Source organism: Anoplophora glabripennis, unplaced genomic scaffold (assembly GCF_000390285.2).
Source record: "Anoplophora glabripennis isolate ALB-LARVAE unplaced genomic scaffold, Agla_2.0 scaffold175, whole genome shotgun sequence".
In the NCBI taxonomy this organism is placed as follows: domain Eukaryota; kingdom Metazoa; phylum Arthropoda; class Insecta; order Coleoptera; family Cerambycidae; genus Anoplophora; species Anoplophora glabripennis.
Genome location: NW_019416926.1, coordinates 634,606 through 662,045, shown reverse-complemented (window position 1 = coordinate 662,045; position 27,440 = coordinate 634,606). Strand labels below are relative to the sequence as shown.

The window sequence follows — 27,440 nt, the reverse complement described above, 5'->3', positions numbered from 1 at the left end:
GTTTTGTCATACTTTAAAAGTGTGCCAAAAGTGGGCGCTGTAGGTGCAATAGTTTTCGCACAATTCTATTTGTTTATAGCGGAGGCTCCAAAAGTTATGAACTCTAAGCCTCTGTACAGGCGTTAATTTTCAACCAAACATGATTCTGAAAGCGTCATTGTAATCTTAAAGACGTAATTAAGCGACCTATTAAAATATATCACCGATTTTTTGACATTAACATTCTCAAATTGTGCATTAAAAAATCGTAGGTGTTTCGCTTAAAACAATTTGAATAAAATTGTAGCTATTTATGCTACCTCACCGAAAATAGATGCAATAGATAGCTGACAAAAACATACAAATTTTTCAAAAAAAAGCACCCTCTACGACCAATAGGAGCCAAGATAAGAATTTAAAAAAAAATCGTAACGCTAAGTAAACTATCCGTCGGCCGGCGGCGTAGTGGTGGGGGAAGCTCGTCCAAGCAAGTCGCGCGAGGGAAAAGTTAATATTCTTGTGTCCACATTAACCCATATAGGGGCTATAGTGGAAAGAAATGATATTTTTCTTTAAATTCTGTAATTTTTATTAGTATCCATTCATAATTAAAGTAAACTTATTAAATGATTAAATCTTTTTTTTTAAGACTAGTTTTTTTTGTTCCTATATTCAGGGTGGGTCAGAAAGAATGGGTCAACACTAAATTGGAGATACTAGACACCAAAATATTATGTTTGAGCTCATCATGCCTTATACGAATGTCGCTGGTTTAAGAAATACAGGATGTTCAAGGTTTCAATTTTATTCTGAAATTTCTCAATAACTGAGAAACTTTTGATAGCATGACTTTGAAACGTAGTAGTGTTGGGTTTTTTGGTGNGTGCCAAAAGTGGGCGCTGTAGGTGCAATAGTTTTCGCACAATTCAATTTGTTTATAACGGAGGCTCCAAAAGTTATGAACTTTAAGCCTCTGTACAGGCGTTAATTTTCAACCAAACATGATTCTGAAAGCGTCATTCTAATCTTAAAGACGTAATTAAGCGACCTATTAAAATATATCACGGTTTTTTTGACATTAACATTCTCAAATTGTGCATTAAAAATCGTGGGTCTTTCGCTTATAAACAATTTGAATAAAATTGAAGCTATTTATGCTACCTCACCGAAGATAGATGCAATAGATAGCTGACAAAAACATACAAATTTTTCAAAAAAGCACCCTCTATGACCAACAGGAGCCAAGATAAGAATCTAAAAAAAAAATCGTAGCGCTAAGTAAACTGTCCGGCGGCCGGCGGCGTGGTGGTGGGGGAAGCTCGTCCAAGCAAGTCGCGCGCGCGGGAAAAGTTAATATTGTTGTGTCCACATTAACCCCTATATAGGGGCTGTAGTGGAAAGAAATGATCTTTTTCTTTAAATTCTGTAATTTTTATTAGTATCCCTTCATAATTAAAGTAAACTTATTATTAAATGATTAAATCTTTTTTTTGGGACTAGTTTTTTTGTTCCTATATTCAGGGCGAGTCAGAAATAATGGGTCAACACTAAACTGGAGATACTAGACACCAAAATATTATGTTTGAGTTCATCATGCCTTATACGAATGTCGCTGGTTTAAGAAATACAGGAAGTTCAAGGTTACAATTTTATTCTGAAATTTCTCAATAACTGAGAAACTTTTGATAGCATGACTTTGAAACGTAGTAGTGTTGGGTTTTTTGGTGTGAAAATTATGAATTTGAAGCTAATTTTGACGTTGCTCCTATAGGGCGCTAGTTTCACCATATTATTTAGGTAAATCAGAACATATTTTATCTGTTGAGCTATGCCTTAAAAAAAATCTAAAAATTTAAAAGAACGTTCTATTCTACATAATTCTACATAAAAAATGCACTCTCGTTTAGGTCGCCTAACTTTATCGGTTTCTGAGTTGTTTGCATTTAAAAGTTTCATTGTATTTTGCGGTGATTTTCTTTCAAGCGCTGTCAAATTTTCATGTCAATAAATATTAACGTATTTTGCGTGCGTGTGATTTATTATTCGTGCAAAATTATTAGCTAGTGATCAATAAATGCCACTACATAAAAATTTGTCCAACAGTGAAACGCATATGATTTGTGTTTTTGCTCAGGCTAATTTTAATGAACATGCGGCGGCCCGAAGATATGTGCAATTGTACCCAAATAGATTACCTAATTATAAACTATTCAGAAATCTTTACAATCGCTTAGGCAGATCTGGATCTTTTTGACCAAAAAGTAACCATGGTACTCCAAAATCTGTCACAGTCGATGAAGAAGAGAAAATTTTGCTACTCGTACTCGTCGGTTAAGTGCGGCAATGGGGGTAAGCCAATCGGCAATTTGTAGAATTTTGAAAAAAGAAATGCTCCATCCATGTCATTATACTCCAGTTCAGCAGTTATTGGCACAAGATCTACCAAAATATGCAAACGGAAAACCCAGATTTCCTCAATAAGATTTTATTTAGGTACTGATGAAGCGACATTTACTAGACGAGGAGTTTTCAATTGGAAGAACAATCATTTGTGAGATTCCGCATGTTGTAAAAGAAATACATTTTCAGCATGAGTTCAAGGTGAATATTTGGTGTGGTCTAATTTCTGTTTTTTTCATAGGGCCTTTTGAATTGCCATACCCAATCTAACTGCACCTCATTATTTAAACTTTCTTCAACATAATTTAAACGAGCTTCTAGATGATGTACCATTCGTTTTAAGAGAGAGTATGTGGTTTATGCATGACGGTGCACCACCACATTTTGCCTTGTCAGTACGCCAGTATTTAAATGAACATTTTCCTCATCGGTGGATTGGCCGTGGGAATGAATTTAGTTGGTCACCAAGAAGTCTAGACTTAAACTCTCTGGACTTCTCAGTGTGGTCAAACTTGAAGGATATGGTGTATTGTGAAGAAATTAATTCTGTTGAGGAGTTGCGGCAGAAAATGCAAGTAACTGTGAATGCATTTAAAAATAATAGGGACATTTTGGTTAATATTCAGAGATATTTAAGAGTGTACAATAATAGGTGGTAGACACTTCCAGCATTTGATTTACGGTTTGTTATTATTACTATTATCAATAATTGTTATTGTTATTTTCATCTTTTGAGAATAAAAAATCACCACAAAATATATTGAAACTTTTAAATGCAAATAACTCAGAAACCGATAAAGTAGAATAAATGTAGAATTGAACGTTCTTTTAGATTTTTAGCTTTTTTTAAGCATAGCTCAACAGATAAAAAAAATATGTTCTGATTTACCTAAATTATACGGTGAAACTAGCGCCCTTTAGGAGCAACGTCAAAATAAGCTTCAAATTCGTAATTCTCCCACCAAAAAACCCAACACTACCAAGTTTCAGTTATGCTATCAAAACTTTCTGAATTATTGAGAAATTTCAGAATAAAATTTAAACTTTGAACATCCTGTATTTCTTAAACCAGTGATATTCGTATAATGCATGATGAGCTCAAAGATAATATTTTGGTGTATAGTATCTCCAGTTTACTGTTCATTCTTTCTGACTCACCCTGTATATGAAAATTGTCCACATTAGCCCCGGTAAATATATGTAAATAGTACACAAGGGTCACATTCGGTCCATACAATTTGATCTATGACAATTTGTTGCGGGTTGCCTAAATATGTGACGTCACACGAAACGAGTCTATTATTAGCGCTAGCAAATAAGCATGTTACTACTTACTTTACTCTTAGAGCATATACTACACAGAGGTAACACGCTTACGGCGACAGTCATAGAGCGCGAGTACCTAAACTATCGGCATTTTTCTCTACAGTGTCTATAGTAGGATCGTATTCGATGCAAAGTAGAGCAAAAAGTTGTCGGTCTTTTATCAAAAGAAAAATCGTGTCATCATTTTTAGGAGACGTAATATGAACCATTTCAAATTTAAAATGAAATTGAATGTTAAATCTGAAATACCGCTGCATACACACTGTGTTCTGATAGTAGCTATAGTCGCCCAGGTGCATCGAGTGTATAGCCATACATCAAATACTAATCTGGCGAGCTTGATCATAAAACAGAGAGCGCCTCCAAAAAACAAGTAAACAACAGTGGCGCATACAGAGGTAAAATGTAGTACATATGTGGAAATTAAAAAACAAATTAGATTTATAATAAATTACATTTAAAATAAATAGTTTATGAGAATAAACGAATTTTTGTAGGAACAAGGGTGCCAGACGTGAACTGATCCCTTCGTCCCTACATAATGTATAAAGAAATTATTCAATTTCTAAAACCCTTAAAAGCGTGTGGCACTGGATCCCTTGACAGGCAATGATTACTTTACTTACTTACTTTGCATCGAATATGATCCTACTATACACTTTTTAACGCTTGGTGGTTCCTACCCCTCCCCCCATGTAGTATATGTGCCAGGACCTAACTGGTTATCAGCACCTATAATGTGCCAAAAATGATACCATTATCAAAGGCGATGTCGTAGAAGGAATCAGGAAAAAGTTTATGTTTTAACCTCATTTCTTTTTGAATGGCTACATTCGATACCTATTTTGTACATCCAGTAAAAATATGTTTCACCTGGTTCCTTTATGTGCAGCTACATTTGTCGTTACTGGCTATGTTTAATTATATAAATAAAAACATACTTTTTGTTGTGGAAACTTAATGAAAATGTAAACTACATAATACTACTACTACTAACCATGCATGCACACAATTGACAACCATTTTGCCATGTTGCACCATCTGCATTTATCGTTCCGTTGACACGGCATGATTTCTGACAATCACATTCTTCGATTTTACTGATTCGCCTTTCCGTTGCCTCTAACTGTAAAAAAATAGAATTACATAGAATCAAAGTTCAATTATAGAAACAAACATGATGGAAATAGCAAAGTCATATTGAACAGATCGAAAATAAGTACATAGATTAATTACAGAAAGAATTATCAAAAATTTGATGTTTAATAACACTTTATTAGAGATTTCCTGCTATACGGTTACATTTATCGGCTTGAATAAAGAGTACATAATTTCTTCTGATATTGTTTCTCTTTTCAATAATGTTTAAATTTCTGCGATGTCTAGCAAGAGAAAAAAATTATGAACAAAACAAATTTTGAGTTGTAGATAAAATGCCCTCATAATTAAACTTTTCTTTGACTGGTCCAATAGAATTTCATGTACTTAGGGAGTGTGCCAAATGAGAGACCAATAAAACTTAAATTAAATAAGCTATTTAAAAAGAAAAATAAAAATAATTGAACTTTGACTGTAACTGTAACTTGCAAACAATTGACAATTCGAAAAAAATTTTCATTACATACTGCTATTATTTTAATCCGTAGAATCACCTCCCGGAGTTTCCTGACGGACTTTCAGAACACCATGTATATATAATATTTGTATACACATTATTCACATTAGGTATATTTTACTTTTAAAGGGAAGGCTATCTTGATTAGATTTGTTAAGTCCAGTGGCGCCCCGAGCGGTACCTTAACGAATATTTTTGACAAAAAAATGTACAGCACTGACTTTTTGTAATTTTTATATTTTTCTTTTTTGGATTAAGCACCTAAAAATACAACTTTTTTGACTCTTCAATGTTTTTCGTATCTTGTTTAATTTATGGAGAAAACAAAAATAAAATCCACTTAATTGCATATCCTTGGACCACACAAGAAACATTATTAAAAATATTCGTTAAGATACCGCTCGGGAAGCCATTGGACTTGACAAATCTAATCAGGTTAGGGTTAAATTAGCACCTTAACACTATAAATAACACTGCCAAATTACAACAAAATTGGGTAAATGCTATTTAATGTCGTATTCCACCCTTCAAGCGAGCTTCAGGATTTCAGAACACCCAGTATATTCCTGCGAAACTAATCGCCGTCGGCCGGGCAAATCAAAAAAGCCTCCACGGTATCATTTCAGACATCGAACTCGATACCGTCGGGGAGCAATTTCCGCGTCTCTGCATCTCAGTGCGGACGTCGCCCAGTAACATGACATCGATCCTCACGGCGATAGCGCTTCCAAAGACCAATTTCACCGATGTTTCCAATGTCACCCGCATCGCGACTGATCTCGCCTGGGTCTGCCATCCTGGCGCGCAGTATCCACTGCCGCGACTCTCGCAACCTGCAGACGAACCCCGGGACGCTTCAGGGCGATATTTGGAAACTATCATCTGAATTTTTACCACCCTTTCGAATTGGTCAAGGACGCTACCGTCAATAACTCGAAAAGTTATTGAGCGATCGGTGTCAAAATTTAATGCAGCACTCCTCAAGTCGCTGGCATTATCTTACTAAATTTTCGTCCGAATCGGATGAGCCAAAACGCCGTTATACGGGGAAACGCGGATTTTACGTTTTCCGCGTTTTTAGCCGTTCCGCTCATTCGATCTCGGCCGAACCTCAAAACAACACTAGTGCATCTCTAGGTGATTAACATATACAAATTCGATCCGAATCGTGCGACTACTAACGGCCAGCTAAGCCATAATAGGTTTTCACGCCTTTAGAGCTGCCGCCGAAAGTATCCGCGCGATCTCGGTCGAACCCTCCAACCACGGCACTATGTCATGCCGTGTATCAACAGACAAAATTTCAAATGAATCCATCAAGAAATAAGACCTCCGTAAGCCCTTTTACGAAGACGGGGAAAATTTCACCGACGTTTCCAATTTCCCCGTCTTTGGGCCGAAAGGACCGTCTTCCGAAGGTCCTACCGCTCTGGCGGTTGGATGCGATGCTCGGTAGCCTAAGTCGAGACAGCGGGTAGAGTTTTCTCAAAATGGGAGAAAACTCCAAAATCCCCGACGCCGACATCGACTATTCGGAGAAGCCAGAGGGGAACGAGATTCGACATCTATAGCGGTAAATGGTACTATTTACTGGAAATTTTGGCGGACGATTTACGAACGTTCCGCCAAAAGCATGGAGATCGGAGGAAAGCGATCGAACGTCAACTTCCGACGTTTGCAATTCTTTAGTGGGAGTACATAGCGCGAAAAAAGCGACACATAGCGAAATTGTAACAAACGATATCTATGGTAAATGTCTTGTATATGTTAATAAGAATACTTGTCTGTTAATTCTATTCAATAAAACATATCTTCCACGGTTTGATTGAAAAAACCCTGTCATCAAACTCAAGAACTTTGAAGCTCAAGCTCACAGGCTCGCTTAACGAGGCTCCCGTTGAGGCTGCCATTCCTCGACGCGGATATTTCTAGTGCTTAGCAACCACTACTCGCTTCACGAGACCACCCGAGGTAGCCTAGCCTGAGGTGAAGACTCTGTTCGATAGCCCCCTGCATCGAAACAGCGGTAAATTCCAGGATCCTTTTGAGATCTGCGATACCGTACGAGACTGACCACCTCCGACGAAGATCCTGTGCGATAGCCTCCTGCATCGACACAGCGATACATTCAGGCTCCTCTAGAGACCTGCATACCGTCCGAGGCTGAGAACCTCCTACGAAGACTTTGATTCCGATCGTGCCGGCTCCATCGAGGGACCCGCACCTCCTTACAGAGTACCCATATAGGCTCCTACGAGTCCTATCAAATCAGACTCAATCGAGATCTGCAAATCCGAGGCAATTTTCCTCGTCAAACCTCTAGGCGATCACTCGTCGAGGCAACCTTCCTCGTCAAACCCCTACGAGGCATTTTCTTTGTGACCCACGGGCACAAAGCAATAGTACGCACGTTATTGTGGCGGCGTACTTCCAAATTTAGCAGAAGTTGTCCTTGCTTCTTAGGGCTCCCTCGAGAGACCCACATTAAAGTAGAGTCAGTGTTTTCTACCAGACGTCTACAAGACCTTCGAAGCAAAAGAGCTTGCTCCGACATTGTCGTACGGGGTAAGACGTATCCCTGCGACGCGACTTCGGTATCCAGTGCTACGAGGATTGGTGCCCTCGAAGGTAATACTACAAATAACAAATTAGATCGTGAGAATATAATCAAGACAGAGCTGGACGAGACCTCGTCCCCAATCGGAGAGACCAGCGGTTACACGGACTGCCCTCACACTCCGGGTAAAAGAGGAAATGGCCTCCTTCCCCAACGTTATCTCGATGTTGCGTGAAGAGTCTGAGGGACCGAAGATGGTAGCTCGTGGAAGTACGCGGCACGGCGCAGCCACAGCGCCGTACGCGTTGAGGTCCGCTGCTACGCGAGTTATCGATACCGCCTCGATCACCCCTCACGACGCACTCACGGAGCCGAGTAGCACTCACGAGTTACAACGAAGTGGGTCACCCACAGATACTCGGGACGAGGTTATACCTACGTACCCAGCGGGAGCAATGCGCATCTCGTTCGGGTACCAAGGCAAGCGAAAACCCCTTAGCCGACTATGTCGTAGGTGACGTAGCCGGCTCTTTCTATCTAAGAAATTCTGGTACATCGCCCGTCCACTCTAATAATTTCCCCCGAACATACTATCACTGCCTAAGTGGTCCCTATTTAGAAAGTCTAACCCGACACGGCGCTCGACGTGGGGATCGACATTCTTCGTCGAGATCTCCCCTACGAGCTCGTGTCCTAGACACCACGTCTGTAGGCCATATCCACCACAGAGAACAGTCATTTGAGAATATCCTGCGACCTGGAGTCCCTAGTGACAATCCATTTGAACTCCGTGCGTCACTATCGCGGACCCCGGTCAAGGGAACTGACATCCCAGATCATAGATCGCGACATGGCGCCCAACGTGGAGCTCGATTAGAACTCCCGATGTCTCCACCGAGGGCCCATGTCGATGTTACCAATCCAAATGATCATCTTACACGACATGGCGCTCAACGTGGGGCTCGAAGTCCTGCTTCGACGTCTTCACGGCGAGCCCACGTTGCCGAATCTCCCAATAATTCTCAAATATTAGGCACAAACGATCATCTTACACGACATTAAGATATTTACGAAATAGCAATTTTTTTACAAAAGTAACACCCTGTATCTTAAAAACGAAGCATCTGTTTATAGCAATGTTTATATGAACTTTTTTCTTAAAATCACTCAAATAGTCGTCTGTTGAATTTATTGTACATACTTAATTAACACCCTGTATACTCAAGTATCTTCTTATTTGATTTCCCAATTATCTAAGACCAGTAAATTTTACGAATACTTTACAAGAATACTTTATTGCCACACATTGACTGTACATTTTAAAAACATTTAAAATTATTTAAAAACCAGTGGCGTACGAGCATATTTTGGAATATCCATGAAAAAATAGTCCCTACTAAAAAAATGTTAAATTTTATCACTCAATCTTTTATGCCAGTGAAGTTACAGGAAAAATAATATAAATAGTTGAAACGTTTTAACACTCTGTATCTCCGTAGGCAAGGTTCCTATCGAAAATTTTTATAGGGCAAAACTTGATTATCGGTAGAATACGCCATTGAAGTTTGGTAAAACTTATCATTAACACCCTGTATAGAATTACGAGCTTTGTTTTATAATTACGAGTTGTAGCTCACAATAACAACTAATAACTCGTAATTACGAGATACAAGTCGTAATTTAGGAGATATGTGTGTGCCTTTTCTTCGCTTCCGTAAAAAATAAATAAACAGTTTCTGCAAAAGAAAAATACGCCCTACTACCAACATTATTGTCATTACGGAATTTGGTATATACAGGATGATACACTTTTTATTATTAGGACTTTGACCATCGATAGATCTCGTCAAAATAATGTAATCTTGAAGTTTACATTTTTTCTTCCAAAGGCTTACTTTTAGAGATATAAGGTCTTGAAATAATATTTTTTTTTCGGGTTTTTAATTATTTTTTCTTAAACTATGAAAGCCATTTGTTTTATATTTAGTATGAAGTGTATAAATGAAAAGATCTATTGATTTTACAAATTATTGGGAAAATGTATGCGTTCGTAAGGGGCTCTGATAACCCCTATTTTTAATATAATTTCTACTGGAAATTTTTCAAAATGAATATATTTTTTACATTTTGGTTTATTCTACATTGCAGTTTATTCTATTACTATTTTTAAAGGAAACAAAAGAAAAATTATCACAACAAATGTTTAAAATGTTTGTCCTCGAACCTCAATGCATTTCTCACATCGCCTAATTAAGTTTTGCACTGCTCTTCTAATCATATTGGGGTTGTGTTTAAAAGTTTCACAATTATTTTCAATTCTTCTTAACATTTCAAGATAAATAAATAAATCATCCATTGGATCTGGATTTGACGATCGTGGCGGCCTAGCAATGGGACCGCACCGGTATCTAACATATGATTCATTTTCAAAATACGCCCGATCCAACGACGTGGATAGTGATCCCTAAGCGACCGCCTAATTTGAAAACCATAATGAGCCGGAGCGCCATTCATCTGAATCCACATATTTCTCCTTAGAAGTAATGGTAAGTCGTCGAGTAAAGTACCTATTTAAATCTTCTTGAAGGAAATTATGGAACAACTGTGAATTTAATTTGTGAGAGAAAATATGAGGACCACAAGTTTCCGATTAATAACTCCAGATATTACTACTAAATTCGCGTGCTTAAATGAGGTTGGACGAATAATATGAGGATGTTCTTGTGCCCCTATTCTTAAATTATGAAAATTTACAATATCTCTTCTGGTGAAATATAAACCTCTTCGGTCTAAAGAACGTTTTCAATAAAATGTGGATCACGCCTATGTGTTTCCAGTAACCACCGGCAAAATTGCAATCGTTTTTCGGGATCATCTGGCATTAAATTTTTAACTTTTTGGAAATGTTACCCAGTTCTTTTGTCTCTTTTACGAACGAATACTGCCGCCGTAGGAAATTTTCTATTTTAAAATCGTCTAGGCATATTTTAATAACACAACGCAAAATCAGTGACTGAGGAAATAATTTGACATTATGTCAAAATACGTATACACAATTATTATTCATCACCTTCAATGAGCATGAGATTTTTTTTTGAAAAATCTGTGCCACCTACAATAGTAATAAAATAAAAAAGATAGTTTAGATGTTACTTTAAAATATTATTAACACAAAATTGATACATTCTGGACCCCTTATTAATCATAAATTTAAATAGTATTGTACATAGGTACATACTTCAATCATTACCCTGTTTAAAGTCTTTCCGATATCAATTGAAGAACCAAGATGTTGACAATATGTATCAGGTTCGATCGCAGACGCAGCAACTCCGCATTGAAATATTTGAAAAACTTGTCCTCATATTTATTTAGCCATACCCATATACAGGTCTGGTCGAACTAAACGTGGAGGTGGTAGAAATGTATACGCCCAGTAGAAGAATGCGAGCGCGGGCAAACGAAATAAAACACAGCCGTATTGGGCCACTGGACAATAAATCTCAGCTGTTGACAAGTAGTTGACAAATTGCCCAGCAGTGCAGTGCAGCAATGCAGAATTCGATGTGATTCAGGTAATTTTAATTTATTATAGGCATCTTCTAGTAATCATTCATATTACAATTGCAAAAAGAAGAAATAATATTATTACAACATGACATTTTGGAGACCTTTTGAAAAGGAACAAAACGAAATTTACCATCAATATAATAAAATTGTTTGAGGACATAAATAATTAAAATATGCGTTGTTGGCCAAATGAACATATGTACAATAGAAATTTTCTACAGATTATATACAAATTATTATAATTTTTTAATTTTAGCAGAAAACTTTTTTAGGAACGCCGATGAAAGTCATAAAATTTTAGCCAGGCTTTTTTTACATGTTCAACTGACTTCGGAAAGACTATACAATGAATCCATAAGAAGCCATTATTCTTCAAAAACCAAGCATTTCATTTAAAATAGTAAGAGACCTTTTTGCTGTAGAATAAACCGCAATGTAAAAAAATATATTCATTCTGATAAATTTCCAATGGCGTAGAAATTATTTTAAAAATAGAGGTTGTCAAAGCCCCTTAGTCGATAGAACTTTTCATTCGTAATATAAAACAAATGGCTTTCATAGGTTAAGAAAAAATAAAACAAAAAAAAAGTTTTTTTAAAAGAGCTTATATCTGTAAAAGCTTTTGACGAGATATGTCAATAGTTAAAGTCCTATGCATAAAAAGTGAATCACCCTGTATGTATTTGTATATATGGAGTTAAAGTAGATTTGGTTGCCTAATATTCATCAGGTCTGTTCATTAGTGTTGCTAGAAGCAGATCTCAGAAATAAAAGCACAAAAATTTCAATAATTTGTGTTTGAGCAAGTGATTTGAACTTATTCTTGTATGTAATAACATTGTTTACATATATACAAAGTATTTATACAATGCTGCTAGTTTGCTATAGATCATAAAAGTTTACTATATAACTTAGATTGCTTCCTAACTTCTGCCAATTGGCAAAGCAACCTGACATAAAATCAGTTGCTTTAATTCGATCAATACTAATGAAGTATTTCATACTCCTACCCTTTTAGAAAGTTCCTGAATATGTCTCGTTAACTCTTGGACGGCAGTCTGCAACAAAAAGAACTGACCACATGTGGGACATGTTGAATCCAGGTGCGGACATGAAGAGAGGTATCCATGAGGTCCTCCTATTAATTGAACCTCTTGCATTGCACCCTAGAAAAATTAATTAATGTAAGTAACTACTAACAAATAACAGTAAGTAACAATTGTCCAATTTCTTTTGTTCTTTTTTTCTAAACTGTTTCTTGATCAATTCAGATTCAAATTTTAGATAAGAAGTGTCATCAATAAAATAAATTACGTATTACACAGATTAATATTTTTTCAAAATTCGGCACAAAATATTTTTGTATTTCCTAATTTCGAAAAGAGAAAAAATGATTATTTCTTGTACTTCGTGTCGTTTTCAATAGTATTATGTTAGGTTAGGTTTGCGGTTTGCCAGTTTGCCTGGCTTCGTTGTTTTCCATCTTTACTTTGACGCTATTTGATGTGATAATTTGTAGTGTGTGCAGTTGTGGTTATTGTAAGGTACGTATAAAATAATGAATATTGATGCAAAATTATTTTAAAACGATATGTGTAAAGAGATTTCTAATTTTGCGTCACATCTACCTAAACATAGTTATTATACCCACTACCTATTATAGATAGACAAGAGGACAAGGGACCTGGCACAAGAACTAAGAAAATGGAACATGGAACTATACGTTTCGATAAAATTTGAAGAGCAACTACATAATCACTAAGAACTATTTGAAATATGGATGAATCAAGTAAAATAGACGTCATTTATTTTATATTTTGTACAAATGTTTATATTTGTTTATGTGTATAGGCATGCTTAAATAAAATAGCAGTTTAGGTATAGGTACCTACAAATATTTATTTTGTCAAGATATCATTTTGTATCCTTATTTCTGCTGTATAATTTATTATTATTAAAAGGATAGATGTAATATTGACCACGCGTAGAAGAAATTGCAACTTTATATTATTTTTCAGTAATGTTATCTGTTTTTCATGTACCTACCATTTGAAGATTCATAATCATAACTAACTTTTTTTAATTATCATTGTTACCATATTCATGACGTTCTCAACATTAGAAAATTTCCATTTCAGCTTTTTTAAAATGCTTCTGATATTGTTTTGTGACATTTTTATTTGTACGACGAAGGGCAAAATTCGTAATCCATATTAGAAACTTTTTTCAGTGGCTTCTCAAAAAGAAAGAAATTCTTGGTAAAAGTTGCCGCATCCCCAAACTAGAAGAGCATATTTTTTTTTTTAATATACAATGTAACAACTTTTTTAGTTAAATTTTTTGAGAAATCAGAAAAAGTTGTCTGGAGTTCCAATTAAGTCATTCATAATACAAATAAAAATATCACACAAAAGAGTATTAGAAATATTTAAAAAATTATCTGAAGTTGAGAGCATTATGAGAACAATATTTATTTTATTTATTTTATTTTATCTTAAGATACATCTGCCCAACAGCTAAATACCAATTATCGGGCATAGTATTTACATATATAAAGTTAAGATAATAAAACAAAAACAATCGTAACAGGTAAAATAAAAAAGAAAAGGAAAAAAAGCAAGCAAATGGACAAACTAAACAAGTTAAGTAAAAGATTTGAAACACATAAATAGCACAAACTAAAACAAGAAAGAGGAATACTAAGATCCCAATATTATAGTCTTGATTTTGGAAACAGATGAAAAAAACAAATCTATTGAACCTTGGAGCGACGTATAACTCATGCACATCCGATACAATGGAGATGATGATAACAAATGCGTTTTCGGAAAAGGCAGTCTAAAGGTGTCACGATGCCGAGAGTTTAAGCGAGGTACATTGAATTCTAGTCTGTTCAGGATTTCAGGACAGTCCATTAAATTATTAACGATCTTAAACAATATAATCATAGCAATACAGAGTCTACGCGAATCTAGGCTGTTAACTTTGTACTCTGCCAATAACATATCATGGGGATAACCTATACGTGGATAAAATCCATGCAGATTATACGTGTTTCAAAAACTTTCTCTGTACATATCCAATCATATACTTCTGATTGCCATATTTAGGATACCAAACAGAAGAACAGTATTCCAGTTTGGAGCGAACAAAAGCATAGTACAGGCAAAGTAATGCATCCACCGATTGGAATTCTCTCGAATTGCGTATAATAAAACCCATATTCTTGCTGGCTTTCGTAACGATTGCACTTATATGAGCGGTAAATGAGAGTCTAGGATCAAAGGTAACTCCTAGATCACTGAATGTTAGGGGTCTTGAAAGAAGGATGCCATCCAAGTTATAAGGAAAGACCAATGTGCTCTGCTTGCGAGAAAATGACAAAACGTTGCATTTTTTAATGTTTAAATTGAGATGATTCAACTTGCATCAGTCGTTAATTCGTTCTAAGTTATTCTGCAACAATTCACCATGATCAACGTTAGATACTGACCGGTAGATTTTCATGTCATCAGCATATAGTAGGTACTTACTTACATCGAGACAGGAAGATATATCGTTTACATAAATGTTAAATAACAAAGGACCCAAGATTGACCCCTGAGGAACCCCAGATAGTGCCATAAATTGAGATGAGCTAAATCCTTGACATTGTACAAATTGAAGTCTGCCGTGAAGGTAAGACTTAAATAGTTGACACAACTTACCAGAAACTCCTGCGTGATCAAGTTTGTCTATAAGAATCTTATGGTGTAGACGATCAAAGGCTTTCGTCATATCAGTATAAATGACATCTACTTGACCTTGATTATCAAGGGTTTCTGATATATATTGTGTTATTGAAAGTAGGTTAGTATTGGTAGATCTGCCCTTCATAAACCCATGTTGACAGGGGCTAATGATATTACTTACATGACTGTATATAGAGGAGTGGATTATAGTTTCAAAAGCTTTGGCCAAATTAGAAATTATCGTAATTGGACGATAATTAGAGATGTCGCGTCTGTCTCCACGTTTAAAAATTGGACATATTCGGGATAGTTTCCAGTTGTTGGGAAAAGTCGATGTACTAAGAATTAAGCTAAAAAGAAATTTTACTGGTTTACATGGCTTAATATGGTAATAAAATTATTATGTTACTCAAACATTTCTGAAAATATACTGAAACGTAAAACAAAAATATCGAGTGCATAACTGGAACATAAAAATAATGTTACTGAAACCAATTTTTTGAAACGATTCATTGGAAACGTATTTTGGGGAGGACATCTTGGGTTTCTAAAACGTTACCAGAACGTTGCATGGAATTTTTAAGAAACGTTTCGAGAAAAATGGAAACGTTTCTGAAACATGTCAGAAACTGAAAAATGTTTAGTGGGAAAGGACCGTGCTTTATGAAACGATTTAAATCTAAATTTCGAAATTACAAAATTTGGAATAATTGAAACCATATAATCCTTTACAGATAATGAATTATTCAACACCTACATACCTATTATAGAATTAAAACATTATAGTTCTGACCTAGTAATAGATAAAAACTAAAAGAAGAAAACAAGAAAGAAGAAAAGATAGAAAAGCAAGAAAAAAATAAAAAAAAGGAAGAAAATAAAAGATGAAATAAATAAAAAAAATAGATAAAAAACAGATAAAAAATAGATTTAAAAATATGCAATTTTTTCATTGTTTACATTCAAACTTACGATAACACACTAAAATAGAAATTCATGAACATGTAGGTGAGAAGTGAGCATTTTATTGCATTTTGACAACATATTGCTATGCTACTATGAATGGACTATGATCTGCAGAAATAATTTCTACCTCCTGGATCATCTAATTCTCACTACGAATAACAGTCATTCTAATTGTGGAATTATATTAGAACTGCACTATCGACGTGAGTACCTTTATTGTACATGTAGATGAGTAATCTGTTATTGTCCTCCGTATTTGCAACTTAAAAGCAGTTCGTTCGTTCCTTTCTTTTGTGGGACATATTTAGCTTTGTGTATTTTCTTGCTTGAAATTGCTTTTATTTGAATTATAGTTTTGTGTAATACATATTATAGAATGAAACGTTCCAAGAGTATTTCAGCGGATACAAGTTGTAAGTTTGTAAGTTTGTAAGTTGAATTTTCTGTACTTGAGATCCCAGTCCGACTTTTGTATACATTCCATTGTAGTTTATAAACTTCAAAACAAAGTGAATTTGATGTATCTAAACCCTTTTTACTTACTATGATCACATTGTCGGGCCATATTATCTCTGTCGTTCATCTTCTCGATTTTCCATCGCTCTAAATGACGTCACGAATTAACGCGGCAACAAACACCCATTTAAAATATTTATTTTACTAATTAATTATTACTTACAACCTCTAAGAGATTTCTAATACTTTCACTGCATGATAATATAAGGTTATAGATTATTTCTAGACATTTAAAAAAATATATGCAAAATACCTTATAGTAGTAATGGATATTCCGTTGCCCAAGCCAGAGTTGTACAGGTTGTGAAAAGTTTCTGTTCGGCACACCAGGCTTCAGGAGTCTTTTGAAAAGAGATTCACAATCAACCAGCAATTCTACTTGGGAACCACTAACTGAAACTGCCACTTCGTGCCATTTATTATCTGCCAATTTGTAATGGAAGGTTTCTATATAAACTTTTGAATCTAATCTTGAAGTGTAATGAAATCTAATTTCGTTTTTTCTACCACTAGATTGCAGTTCCAAGTATCTATTCGATCCATGTGCAAAGGAAATTATTGTTCCGATATTACCCGGTTCTTGTCTTAGCCGCGCCGAAATGGTAAACTCAGGATTCATTCTTAGAAGATCTGAGACCTCTTGAAATGTTTCAGATGGTAATTTTAAGTCCCTGTAGTCCCCTGAAAATAATGGTATATTACAAACAAAGAACTAAAATTATAACTAGAACACTATTATTTAAACTGAATATACTCGTTCATATAGTGCCCAGTAAGGAAATCTGTTATTGTTCATTTTATGAAAAAAATATTTTTTAAACCATTTAAATGTATAAAAATGTAGATAGATTAAATAGAAAAATTTTATTACAAAATTAAAGTTTATGTTTATATGTCAAATTTGCTAGCAAAATAGGCCGGTCTTCAAATTTGGTGTATGGACATAAATTTTAATAGTAAATAGTAAAGGACCTCGCAGAATCATATCTTTAGTAAAATTTACCGCTGAATTCGAAAATGATTAAAAAAATCTGAAGTGTGGATCCCCCCCCCACACACCCTTAATTTCCCACAAAAATTTAAAAAATTTAAACTGGCCACCCAACCTACCTATTTTTAGTAAAATTTTCTGTTAAATCTGAAAATGATAAAACAATCTGAAGTATGGTTTCCCCCCAGACACCCTCAATTCCCAACAAAAATTAAAAAAATCCAATCTGGCCATCCAGCCTACGTATCTTTAGTAAAATTTGCTGAATCCGAAAATTATAAAAAAAATTGTTTGGACGTAAGGGACCCCCCTACTCATCCATATCTATACTTGCTTCTTTCAAAAATAAAACAAATCAGACGTGGCAACTGTTGTAACTTTTATAAAATTTGTCGGTAAAACCAAAACTAAAAAATATTTTTAAACTGTTAGCATCGATGAAATTTCTCAGAGAAAGCTTACTGTTTTCCAAAATGTTTTAAGCTCTTAAGTAACTTTAAGCCGGGTCTCTCTTAGAGGGAAAAAGAGCCAGAATTGTAGAAATAATAAAATGAACGCGCTTGAAAAAACGGTCAAAATTCAATGGAGTTCAGAAAAAAAATTAAAAAACAAACATAATACCATTAAAATAAAATTATAAAAGACGGCGATTATTTTATTAAATCAAAAAAATCAAATTATTCAGTTAATTTAGATCCTCGTTAGCTACAAATACTAAAATACTAAAAAATAAGTAAGTAATAAACATCATCTGACATCAAAAACTCACTAACTTTCTATCTGTAAGAGATTTGATCCTGTATTAACGGTTTTATTGTTTTTCAGTAGATTAAGATCGCGTAGGTCCTTTTGTAGGCAGCTATTACGAAATGGTTGTACGACTGGAGACTTAAGGTAAATTTGTAAACATATAATTCAGATCACTGGACTGCAATGCAATTAATCTATCTGAGGAGTTGGTTAATGTTACAATATAATAATATAGGAGAACAGTTTAATATTTGAAAGATGAATAATTTATTCTCATTAACTTCCTTCAGAGTGTCATCTTTTGATAAAATATGTGGTGAATATTATTTTAAACTTTTGGATGAAATTACATCAAAGAATGTTCATAACTTTGTTTAATAAGATTTTTTTTTAAATAATAACCACATCCTCATAATTAACACACTCTAAGTGGTGGGGTATATCAAGGTCAACAGATCAAGTAAAAATGGAACAAATATTGATCCGATGATAAAAGTTAAAGAAAAATGAGCATAAACTACCATAACGGCATCTGCCTGTAAGAATCAATATTTCGGAAACAAAATAACTCTATACAAATCATTTTATGTTCTTGTACATCACGTGTATATACAACACATATTAAAATAAGTGTCTAGTTTCATATACAGGGTGTCCCAGAATAACGTGTACTTACAACGGAAGACCATAGATTCGTAGACTAAAAATAAGCAGATTTAGGCTAATTTATCTATTTCCGAAATCGCTTCGTTTGGCCGCTAGATGGCCTTAAAGCTCGTGAAAAATTTTTGAATTACGAAAATAACTCAAATACGTGTTATTCGATTTTGATTATTTTTGGCGTGTGGACTTTTGCTTTCAATCTACATATTTTTGGTGTTTTTTAAAACTTACAACTCCTACAAAATTGATGTATGGTGATAACATTTGTTTATAATTTTTTCCTCTTCAATCAGCAATCATGACAACTATTTTTTATTTGATAGGTGACACAATTTGGAAGTTTTTGGGATTCTTGTAGAATTTTGATTAAATGAGCGGTTTAGGAATAAAAAAATATTTTTTAATGTCTACATTATCTTGCCACCCATATTACAATACTTAACAAAGTCTAGGTAGGAACTGATTTTGTAGGTTGACTGTAATTTCGATTTGATCTTTATATCTTTAAAATGTCTTTAAAATATCTTTAAAATGTCGTTCTCATTGCCAACCGCATTTTAAAGACAAGCAAACATTTTAATCAAGAATGCCTTTTTCTCATAAAATGAACAATAAAAATGTTTTACTATCCGTTTCTATCGAAGTAGTCCGATTCATACACAAATTGAAATTATAATATGAATTTTAATTCCAAGCAACTTTCCTTAATATCATCTTTCTGTATTGTCAAAAACATGTCAGTTCATTCTTGAACAATTTCTATATTAACCGATTTTCTGATCACCCTGTATATGTAAGATGAACGTTCTCCATGTCAACCGCATTTTAAAGACAAGAAAAAATTTAATCAAGAATGTCTTTTCGTAAAATGAAAAATAAAAATATTTTCCCTCGTTTCCACTCTAACCGTGGACATACTGTATATATACAGGGTGTCCCACGGTGACGAGGCATTAGACATATTTCAGAGACTACCTCGATTTTAATTTTGAAAATTTGGGCAATAGTATTTTCGAGTATGCCTACGACATTTAATAAATTTTGCAAAACAAAAACAAAAATTATTTTATATTTATATAGAATTAATATTAGTGTTAGTATTACTATCAATATGATTTAGATTTTTATCTATGAAAAGTATGTTTGAAAATATAATGTTAATATGTTATATACATATATAAAATAATTTTTGTTTTTGTTTACCAAAATGAATTAAATGTCTTTTAATGTCGATGTCTAAAATCTATCTCTCTGTATATCTATCTATAAATATCAATAACTAAGTTTCTTGTAAGTAATCCACTTTTATATTTTAAATTATTATAATTATACACCTTGTAGTGTAACTGAAGACGCAATAAAACATTGCAAAAGCTTTTACATAGATGAAAGAGTTTCATCTTAAAAAATAGGCTTTAATTCCACTAATAAGAAGATTTTAAATTTAATACAGAAGCCACGAATATCTTTTCTATATACATATATTAAAGCATGTGCCTTGGAAAGAGATAATTGACTATCAAATGAAGGCAACGTATTACTTAATCTAATAACAACATTATTTCCAAAAAATATTATACACTAGTGGAAAAAATTAAGGCATCAAAAAAAAAATCTAAATTTTCGGCGATTTTTCAAATGGCTGTATCTTCGATAAAAATGGTCGTATTGGAGTAATAAAAAGCAATTTGAAGCTTGAAGTTTCTAATTTTTGGATCTTGCAAAAAAAATTTTCAACACGTATCGCGTAATCTGAATGAATATCATGAAAAAAAATTTTTCGAAATTTTTTTCGATATTATTTTTGGTGTACGGAGAGAGGTTGTTCATTTAGCTTAAATTTCTTTTTTTTTTTGGTCTCGATACGACCATTTCTCGCTGAGCTATCGGACTTTGAATGAAAAGGAATCATTTTCTCTTTGTTCATCGATATCAGAAACCAATGGTTGCACAAAAAATCGACGGTGAATTCTGTCCTGGCATTTTTTCCTGATTTTTTTTACATTCTTATGGCAGAAAGCGTTTGAAATAATGAAAAAAAAAAATATTTTTAAATTTTTTCGAACAAAAATTTTTTTTAACCGATTTTCAGAAATTTCGCAAAACCGCCGGCATTAGCGTTACCCAAAGCGTACCACGTGGAGGTTGCACGGTCAGATTTACGCTTCTTTTATACACGTGCGAAAAGCGTTTGAAGTTATGACAAAAAAAAAATTTATTCAAATTTTTTTTCTACTGAAAAAAAGGTGGTTTGAAAAAAACTTTGTTTTAGTGTTCTGTAAATTCGGAAAAAGCATTTTATGACTTCAGAAGTATCGCAGCAATAATCTCTGAATAGGGTGTAGATCGAGGTCAATCAACTTTTTTAAATTTAATTAAAATTCGGTCAGCATAATCACGAAATGGGTAGGGGAATCGTGTCGAAAATGCTTGGGGATTACGGAGATAATTTTTTTTGTCATAACTTCGAACGCTTTTCGCACGTGTGTAAAAGAAGCGTAAATCCGACCGTGCAACCTCCACGTGGTACGCTTTGGGTAACGCTAATGCCGGCGGTTTTGCGAAATTTCTGAAAATCGGTTAAAAAATTTTTTTTTTCGAAAAAATTTTTCAAAATTTTTTTTATAATTTCAAACGCTTTCTGCAATAAGAATGTAAAAAAAATCAAGAAAAAAATGTTTTTTTTTCATTTTTTTACAGATTATGAGCATTTAAAGGCAAAAAAACGTGATCCTTTAATTTTTTAAAAAATTAAATCGAGTGAAACAAAAAAACGGCTTGATGGATCGAATTGAAACTCTGTAGGGCTTTTAGGGGTACAATGACCTGTAAAAGGCACACTTAACATTAGTCATTTTCCCAATATTCTCAATGTGGCACGTGATTTTCTAGAAGACCCCTAAAAGTCCTATTTTTTACGATTTTTCAGTCATGTTAAGGATAAAAAAAAATTTTTTTCTAAAAAACCGTGCCAGGACCTTGTAGAGAATTCATTCAAGTTTCTGAAACCCACCGTCGATTTTCTGTGCAACCATTGGTTTCTGAGATATCGATGAACAAAGAGAAAATGATCCATTTTCATTCAAAGTCCGATAGCTCAGCGAGAAATGGTCGTATCGAGACCAAAAAAAAAAAAAATTGAAGCTAAATGAACAACCTATCTAATCCATAAGGTGGTTAAGTTGGAAAAATTTTTTTCAAGTCCGTACACCAAAAATAAGATCGAAAAAAATTTCGAAAAATTTTTTTTCATGATATTCATTAAGATTGCGCGATACGTGTTACTTGAAAAATTTTTTTTGCAAGATCCAAAAATTAGAAACTTCAAGCTTCAAATTGCTTTTTTTTTACTCCAATACGACCATTTTTATCAAAGATACAGCCATTTGAAAAATCGCCGAAAATTTAGATTTTTTTTTTATCCCTAATTTTTTCCAAGTTTAGTTTTATAATTGAACAATAATAACAAATCTATATATATTTAATTTAATTGAAATAAATGTAAAAATAATTACCTTGCAATAAATAGGCCGGTCTAATCCGCGGAGATGCACCTTCAGTTAGTGTCACTCCAACCCAAGAATTATTGTACAAACCCAAGGCACCCAGAAGATCAATAGTTTGACCCAAAGATGGGAATAAAAATAGACCTGCAGAATATCTACCAGTACCTGAAAACATTGAATATAATTTTAATTACACGCTAGTGTCCATCAAAAAATTTACAATAATAATAATAATAGTAATAGCAACAGTAATAGTATAGTAATAGTAATAGTAACAGTATTAGTAACAATAACAGGTTCGTATAGGTTTCCGCGATTGTTAGTATGAGCAATACTAGGTTCTCGGATTGAGACGCGTCTGAGACTGTTTACGTCTCGACATTTTCAAGAGTTTAAAGTTGGTTAAGTTTTCAAGGAAAACGATGGGTCATTATCGGATGATATCGAGGCCTCAATCTGCATAATCCTCCGATCGAACTGTCGAGGAAGGAGTCTGTTAGAGTCTCTGTGAACCTCGACATGCTACCCATCCTTTTCCTTCAATATGTAGTCAAATTCAAACTTTTGAAAATGGCTCCAAAACGGGAGAAATTGTTTTAAAATATTTTTAAGTTTGTAACTTTACCGCTAGAGGGAGCAACTGATAGTGTTATAGAATTGTCGTTTTTTTCGAAATTTCGCTTATATAACCTAAGCTGAAAATACACTTTTTAGATACACTGTTAAACCCTTGTTAAAAATTTCAAGATGGCGTCCTTCATACTGGCGTTGATATGGTAATAACAAAATAGTTCAAACAAAACTTGTGAAGGGTTTAACAGTGTATCTAAAAAGTTATAACACTTTCCAAAGTGTGCTTCTCTAAGCACTTTTCACGTTGTTTATTACAATCCATAATGATATGATGACATATCAAAATTCATACTGGTGCATGTACCCATTTTATTCAAGAAAACTTTTTGTATTTTATTAAGGTAATGTAATGAAATGCTTAACTCCGTTTTTTCTCGGAAATAGAGCATTTTATCGAAAGAAATAAAGAGTACCTTTTTTGGGGCAAATTTGAATCGACGACCCCCCAATTGAAACGCCTCTGACTAAAATTTTTGAAAAATTTTATGATGATCATTTCGACTTTTAATGAGTGTTCATGATGACAAAATTCATAATTTTCCTTCAACCCGTTTCGGAAATATTAAAAAAAATGGATTTTTTAATTTCCCGTTTAGGGGGGCGTAGCTCCCTTACTTTTGACAATAGAATCAAGTGGTAAATTATTGGACACTAATTATGAGATACTATGTATTAGGGTGTGCCAGAATAACGTGTACATAACGGAAGACCACAGATTCGTAGACTCAACATAGGCAGATTTAGGCTAATTCATCTATATCCGAAATCGCTTCATTTGGCCACCAGATGACCTCAAAGTTCGTGAAAATTTGTTGAATTTTGTAAATAACTGGAATATGTATTAATCGATTTTGTTTATTTTTGGGGTATGGACTTTTGCTTAAAAACTACAAATTTTGACGTTATACCGAGTGTTTTTTAAAACTCACAAGTCTCCTACAAAATTGATGTATGGTGATAATATCCGTTCATAACTTTTCCTCGTTCGGGCAATAATGACAACTACCTTTTATTTGATAGATGATACTATTTGGAAGTTTTTAGGCTTCTTATAGAATTTTGATTAAATCAGCGGTTTGGGTACAAAATATTTTTTAAATGTCTATATTACCTTGCCACCTATATTACAATACGTAACAAAGTGCTAGTCGTCGCTGATTTTGCAGGTTGACTATAATTTCAGTTTTATCTTTAAGTCATTGTACCTACATACATACGACGAATTAGAGTTATTTACAAAGTGCCTAATTTTAATGAAATAATTCTTAAAAACAATCAAATACAATAAAAAATGCTGTAGATAAAAGTAACAAAGTTGATGCTATAAAATTTAGTACAACAAAGATTAATTCGGCGAAGAAAATTAAAAGACACCCTCTGCAATTCTTAAGGGCTATTTTTTAAAACATTTATGGCGTTTTGGATATGCCTCCACAACTCAGTTCAGCGTTAGATGAGAATTATACACTGTTGTTTTCACAGTGCCCCAAAGATAATAGCCGCAAAGTGTTAAGTCTGGTGAACGTACAGGCCAATTGACAAGAACATTATCCCCTTTACTGATCCATCGACGAGATAATCTTTGGTTCAGATACTGCCGGACATTTATAGTGAAATGTGGTGCAGCGCCATCAGGCATAAACCACATGTTAGCTCTAAGTAATAACGGCACATCTTCCAATAACTCGGGTTTTGCAAAATTTCTAAATAAAATTCCCCATTCAGTATATTGGGTAGAATAACAGGGCCAATCATAATGCCATCCCATACAAGATCAAACTAAAATTACAATCAACCTACAAAATCAGAACCTACTAGCACTTTGTTAAGTATTGTAATATAGGTGCCAAGATAATATACATATGTATACATTTAAAAAATATTTTTTTTTCCCAAACTCATTTAGTCAAAATTCGACAAGAGGCCAAAAACTTCCAAATAGTATGATCTGTCAAATAAGAAATAGTTATCTTTATTGCTCGAAAGAGGAAAAAGTTATGAACGAATATTATCATCACCGTACATCAATTTTGTAGGAGTTGCAAGTTTTAAAAAACACTCTGTATAACACTAAAGTGTGTAGATTGAAAGCAAAACCCCCAAAATAATCATACGTATAATACGTATTTGAGTTATTTACAAAATTCAAAAAATTTTCATGAACTTTGTGGCCATCTAGCGTCCAAACGAAGCAATTTTGGATATAGGTGAATTAGCCTAAATCTACCTATTTTGAGTACACGAATCTGTGGTCTTCCGTTGTACACGTTATTCTGGGACACCCTGTATATAAAATTTTAGCTGAACGGGGATGCAGTCATGGAAAAAATACTCTTTTTAGTTTTCAAGCTTTCAAAACTTTATTTATTTCCTAATCAGGAAAATTAAGTGAGAATTGAACTTGATGGTTTCATGACATGGGTCATAAATTATAGGTTAAAATTATTACAAATTAAAATTATCACAGAATACATGTTTAAAAATAATATTTTAAAAATTATTTTAAAGTTTATTTGCTAATAAAACAAAAAAAACTGTAGAATGTTCTCAAAGCTGAAAGATCAAATTAAAAATTAAGATACAATACATATAATGTAATTTACAAACTAAATTATACAAACTGTAATAAGAAATATATAAGTCAAACATTTAGAAATATTAAGTCTCGTATTTCTTCACATAAAAGTGATATTAAGTTTAAACTAGGCGCTTGTGCACTTTCACATGCAGATTCTACATGTGGATTTGAATAATATAAAAAATGTATCAACAGAACAGAATTATTCAAAAAGACGTTTTTTAGAAATGTGTCTAATAAATCAAGAAAAAAACATATACAAATCAAAACTGATACGAAATATCTTAATAATATCCTATGTAAATATAAAATAAATTACATTTTTTTTTGTTTTGTTTTTCAATATATACTGAATGTCATATCAACCAATGTGAGCGGTTAAAAATATTTAATTCGGAAATTATGTTTTTTAAAACAGTTTATATATTGTATTAACAATTTTTAGCTCACAATCAGTATATAATACTTATAAGTAAAGAAATAATATTTTATAAGTAATTGTAATTATACTTTTAATAACTTTTAGTGTAACTAAAATATTGCAAAAGCTTTAACCTTTAATATATTGGCTGTAATACATGCCAAAAATTTTTACAGTTTAAAAATGTCTTAATAAAACATAAGTAATTGTAATTAAGAATACTTTTAATAACTTTTAGTATGACTAAAATATTTCAAAAGCTTTAACCGTGAAAAAGAGTTTTCTTTAATATATTGGCTTTAATACAATCATGTCTAAATTTTTTACAGCTTAAAAATGTCTTAATAATAAATGAAAAGATAGGTGTAGTTAACTTTGTATGTTTATGATTAACATGAACAGTTGATAACTGAAACAGAACAGAACATTAATAGTAAATCGCATTGTCGCGTTCCGTTCTTTTAATTGAGATATTCAACTTAACAACATAGTCTGTAACAATTCAATCAATGCCTGTCTCAGCAACATATTACGTTTGTCCACTAAAGAGACCAAAGTAGAATTTTTAGTAATAGCTTGTACACTGTTTATATTAGAGACAAACAAAAACAAATGTGAAATGTAATTAACAACAGGAACAAATTAAGTTTCTCTTAACGATTAAAAATATTTTCTTATTGTGATGTTGCTTAGAGAAATTCGAAAAACTTAGTCAACCATATATTTCAAAATAATTAATTTTGTATCTTAAATTGTGTGGATAAGAACGTACCTGTTCATTATTTCAATGTTTAGGGCTTCCACATATTTTAGTTGACTGTTTGGTCGCTGATTTATTTAAATTATGAGCTGTATAATTTTCCCGAATTGAAATGGTACCTGGTTACAGCATATACTATCTTGAATTATTTTACGTCAATGTAGATTATTATATTCCTGGAGTACATACTTTGTTAAATGTGGCGTAAATGTATTTTTCCACAACCCTTTAAGAAAAAACGCATAACAACCAGTGGCGGCTCGTGAAGGAGGACTCTGGGACTCTGCCCCCCCCCAGATATTTTCAAACTATAAACTCAAAATAATGTATTTATTTAAATCAATAAGAAATCTAAATAGCATGCATCCAATATCTCTTGGATGTTAGGTTGGTTGCATAAAGTGCATGTACTCCGTGAACGTAGCTCAGATTAATGCCATCTGCCATCTATGATCGTACCAAAGAGTTATGTTTGACC

General features: G+C 33.4%; 1 protein-coding gene across 3 annotated transcripts in view; it reads right to left on the bottom strand.

Moving 5' to 3' along the window:
- LOC108904790 (protein kinase C-binding protein NELL2-like) overlaps positions 1-27,440 on the bottom strand; it is a 269,898-nt gene that overhangs the window by 198,786 nt on the left and 43,672 nt on the right. For all 3 annotated transcript variants that reach the window (XM_018707465.1, XM_018707466.1, XM_018707467.1), the window contains exons 2-5: positions 22,580-22,735; positions 16,914-17,341; positions 12,458-12,613; positions 4,703-4,831 (exon numbers count right to left, since the gene is read on the bottom strand). In XM_018707465.1, the coding sequence (XP_018562981.1) occupies positions 4,703-4,831; positions 12,458-12,613; positions 16,914-17,341; positions 22,580-22,735 (869 nt within the window). The remainder of the gene's footprint in view (positions 1-4,702; positions 4,832-12,457; positions 12,614-16,913; positions 17,342-22,579; positions 22,736-27,440) is intronic.